Consider the following 4,315-nt stretch of genomic DNA (forward strand, 5'->3'; position numbering starts at 1 on the left):
AACTAGCGAAGACAGGTCACAGAACTCACTCTAATATATTTCTCTTACTTTTTCATAACTCATATTCTTACTTGAGCGTCGGAGTGCTTTTTGTAGGTGCTCCCGCCGCCGTGTTTCACAGTGCCGAGGTTCACTTATAACGCTGCTCCCTGGACGACGTATAACTCTGTCCAGAAATCAAGCAGCTATCATAAAAGTCGTATATCTCGGCTTACCTAGGACGGAACACTTTGCATCCAAGTAAAAATTTTTTTTGTTTTTGTGTCATTTATTGTATACAAGAAAAGTTCCAAACAATCACTTGATGCTGTCACCTTTAATTTGGAACGATCCATTCTCATTTAAACACAAGCAAGAAAGCAAACAACTCTTAATAAATAATATTGTCGTATGTCAAATATATTATACATGAAATGAAAGTATATACTTGAGTGTCAAATAAAAAATTAAGCTAATCTTATGCACAGAGTTTTAGCAGGTAATAAACAGTAGCATTGCTCAAACTCAAAGTATGATTCCCTATCTTCTTTAGACTTGCCAATTAAGTCCCGCTACTATGTATTCTTTCATCACCATCATATAAAATTAACCCCTTTTTAGCATCCTCTTTCACATCAATGATAATGTTCTTGAAGCTTTTGAGAAATATGGAATCAAAGAAGCTTTTCAAGTGATCATTTTCCTGCAGCAGGCTTTTCATTCGACTTTGTTTATTTACATTCAATCTTGGTTTTGTTTCTGAAGGAAACGCCAGATTTTTACTAAGATGTCTCACAGCTTCAGCTGACAACTTTTCAGGCTTTAATGTGGAACATATTCTCATCTTTTCATGATCACTTATTCTTGCATGAATCTATAGATTGTATCAGCAAAAGCCTTTAATTAAGCATCAAAGTAAATTCATCATAAACATTAAAAACCAGGAACAACATCTTAAGGAACACAATTCAAACAAAAACTAAAGTACATTTAGAGAAATATCCGTGGCAATGTATAATTGATCATGAGATTCCCTTACAGTATCTGTGAGTTATATTTGTAATTGATCATAAGTTATATTTCTACTAATGCCTCTTTTCAATTATTAAGTGGCAACACCACTTTAGTGCCATTGGACAGGTTCCAAAGATCCTTAATTTCAAATATGCTACTTTTGTAATTCCAGAAACATCTGTGAGTTATATTTATTAGAACATTAAATTAAGAAAGAACACAAGACACAAAAAAATAAAAGCTAAGTAAAAAAGAGTGATACCAGAAATTTGTAGCTCAAGATACCACATGAATCTACGAGATCTTGGATTCTACCCTTTATCCTTTCTCTTTCCATTTCCATTAGAAGGGTCACCGGTGTCGGTTTGCAAGTTAGTGAAAGGTGAAACTGATTTTGTAACAAATAATTGCTGAAACGCAACAATCCGAATAATAATGCCACCCAGTGACGATGATGACATCCTTGTGACAGAGCTGAAACCAGCCTAGGCTCCATTGTAACTGAGTCCTAGAAAAGATCCACATCAACAAATTTGCAAATAAAATATGGAGAAATACAAGCAGTGAGTTGCATACATAATAGCTTTATTATCTGTGTATTAAAGTCCACTACCTATCCCTTGGGGGCTATACTCACCAAAATTAAAAGCCACATGATTAAGCCATTGACAAGAAGCATCCAACAAGTTATAAAGCTGTCCAGTCATAAAGCTGCACTCCGCGAAGAGTCATGCAATGCTGGTCTAGTGGAATGTCCCTTGGTATTCGCCGGAGGGGGGGGGCTGTGCGAACCCAAACTGACGCATCACTCGATCCGCAGGGTGCCATTCGATACACTCGAACGACAACAACGGAGCAGCGATATCACACACATCAAGATGTCCATGTAACTCGCCGGGTATGATCATTCCTTCGTACGGCCGCCACTCAAACTGCCACAGATAATTCGAATGTCATAACCCTAACATTAATGTCTGGAACTAGGATTCATTAGAACCATAAATATTTACCTCCTGCATGTAGTCTATATCATGCCTAAATGTCACAACGGTCTTCTCTAACCACGCTGTGCTCCGTTCCGAATGACTCCACCTGAAACATGATACAGTGAAAAAATTTACGTAAGTAACCGTAACCCTAAACATGCATAATGAATATAATCTCTGACAAGAACCATAAATATTTACCTCATGGCAACTGGTATCTCAACAGGTGGAAGGATATGTCTCGGTACGGGCGCAATACACGGCATTCACTCACATGCCCAAACAAATAACAGATTAAGAGGGCCATCCATCTCCTTCGTATCATATCGTGATGCACGGCATAGTGCTTTGTAAAGATGTGCAAGACATGCTGAACCCCAACTATAAGTATGGATCCGCTCAAAATCGCGAAGCAATGGTAGATACTTCGCATGGGCGTATGCGGTCGACTTATCTGTGAATAGGGTCGACCCTAACATACAGAAAATCTGACATCTCACGTATCTCCTTATGGACTCTTCAGTGTCCAACGGCTCCTCATCTCTGATACATCGAATCCAACCAAGCTTTATATAGGATTTCAAATTACGACTGAACACCGGTTCACGTCCGAATATTGCCATGCTGACTCTGAACGAAATCACTGCTACTGCCAGTCCATCCACTCACAGGCTCTCCATCAATTGGTAAGCCAAATATATGTGCGACATCTTCCAATGTCACTGTAACCTCACCCACCGGCAACACAAAAGTGTGAGTCTCCGGCCTCCACCTTTCAACCAGAGCAGCTAACAATGGGTGAGATCCTCTTATCATCCCAATCCTAGATACGTGGTAGAATCCCGTGGCGCGTAAGTAGTTTTCGACCCTTGGATTCCAACTCTGTGACGGATCCAATTTATGTACCAACAAATTTCTATTAGGCTGCATCAACAAAAATATATTTGTTAGTATAGTATAGTATAATATATATTTTATTTTAGTATTTTTATAACAGAAAATTAATTTAAAATTAATAAAAAAAATAATTTTTTAACATATTAAATAACAAAAAATAACAAAAATTAAAATACACAATAAAAATATAATTTACCAACTTACATAAATAGAATGATCCAAATAATTTATAATATGTTCCTCCGAAGCATTATAATTACGAACCATTCTTTAAAATAAAAACAAAATAATCCCACCCTTTCTCCTAGTCCCTTTGATGAGTTCGCAACCCCCTTCTTCCCTCTTACTAACACACTTTCTTTCTATGTTGCCCTCAAACCCTCTCACCAACACTTTTTTTTCTGTGTTGTAGTTGGAGGAGAAGGCTCTTTATATAGAGCAATAAAGAGGCCATGCTTGCTGTTTACCGGGGAACCTGTCCCCTGCATGGCAGCAGCTGCAGCACGCCCCCCGTAGTGCAGGAACATTGGGACTCTGCGACGCCAGCTCCACCTCGCCCCTGCGTGGTGCCAAAACCGTGCATGCTCGTCGCGTCACCTCTCCCCTGCGTGGTGCTGACACGTTGCTCCGTAACAGGGTCACCACGCTCCTGCGTGTTGACTGGTAGCTCCACCGCCCAATAAATCACCCCACCCTCCAATATTATCCCAAAACACCAATATCTTTCCCATAATAAAAATAGAGGAATGTTAGGGGCCAGCAACTTTATGATTTGTAGCCATCAAATAGTCATCAATGATGGTTTTAATGGTGTGAGATGAATGTGAGATTTCATCCAATGACTCACTTTTCTTTACTGATTACATGCTGGCCAGAATTTAACAAAGTTGCTGGCTCCCTAAACTTTTCTATAAAAATAATTTCTGACAAGTTACAATAATACAATCACAACTGTGGCTAACTCACCGCACGTGACCCTTTAGCTTTAACCAATTTCATCCATTACCGTGTACCGCAACAAAGGTCACCAATTACTCACTTAAGTGTAGTGATACATTAATATTTTAATAATTTTTAATTATTAATATTAATTATAAAAAATATATATAATATATATAATTAACATCAATAATTAAAATTTATTAAAACACTAATATATTAATATACTTAAAAACTTTTTTAATAATTATAGTACTCCAAAATTATCGTAAGTTCTATTATCTCTCGAAGATATCTCTTGTACTAATCAAATGATTTTTTTAGTGTATCTCAATATGTTTATAATTTATTTATTTGGGTGGAAAAGTAAATTTTACTACTTCATTAGTCAGAAATCAACAATTCCCTACTTAGATAGTGAATATAATTAGTACATAAATATAACTAGGATAATAAAATACATGTTAAAACAAAATTAAAGACAATAGATAATTAAATGA

At 37.0% G+C, this 4,315-nt stretch overlaps 1 protein-coding gene across 2 annotated transcripts; it reads right to left on the reverse strand.

Annotated features, from left to right (window-relative positions):
• LOC107617692 lies at positions 250-1,614 on the reverse strand. 2 transcript variants are annotated; one of them, XM_021110882.1, is made up of 2 exons: positions 1,256-1,614; positions 250-853 (listed from the first exon to the last, which is right to left on the reverse strand). In XM_021110882.1, exons 1-2 carry the CDS (start codon positions 1,487-1,489, stop codon positions 542-544), a joined length of 546 nt encoding a protein of 181 aa, XP_020966541.1. In that variant the 5' UTR covers positions 1,490-1,614; the 3' UTR covers positions 250-541. The 2 variants fall into 2 exon arrangements, 1 of the variants encoding a protein (XP_020966541.1); XR_002353659.1 differs by lacking the exon at positions 250-853 and adding an exon at positions 865-1,131 and having other exon boundaries at positions 1,256-1,274.

Source organism: Arachis ipaensis, chromosome B09 (genome assembly GCF_000816755.2).
Source record: "Arachis ipaensis cultivar K30076 chromosome B09, Araip1.1, whole genome shotgun sequence".
NCBI classification, from domain to species: domain Eukaryota; kingdom Viridiplantae; phylum Streptophyta; class Magnoliopsida; order Fabales; family Fabaceae; genus Arachis; species Arachis ipaensis.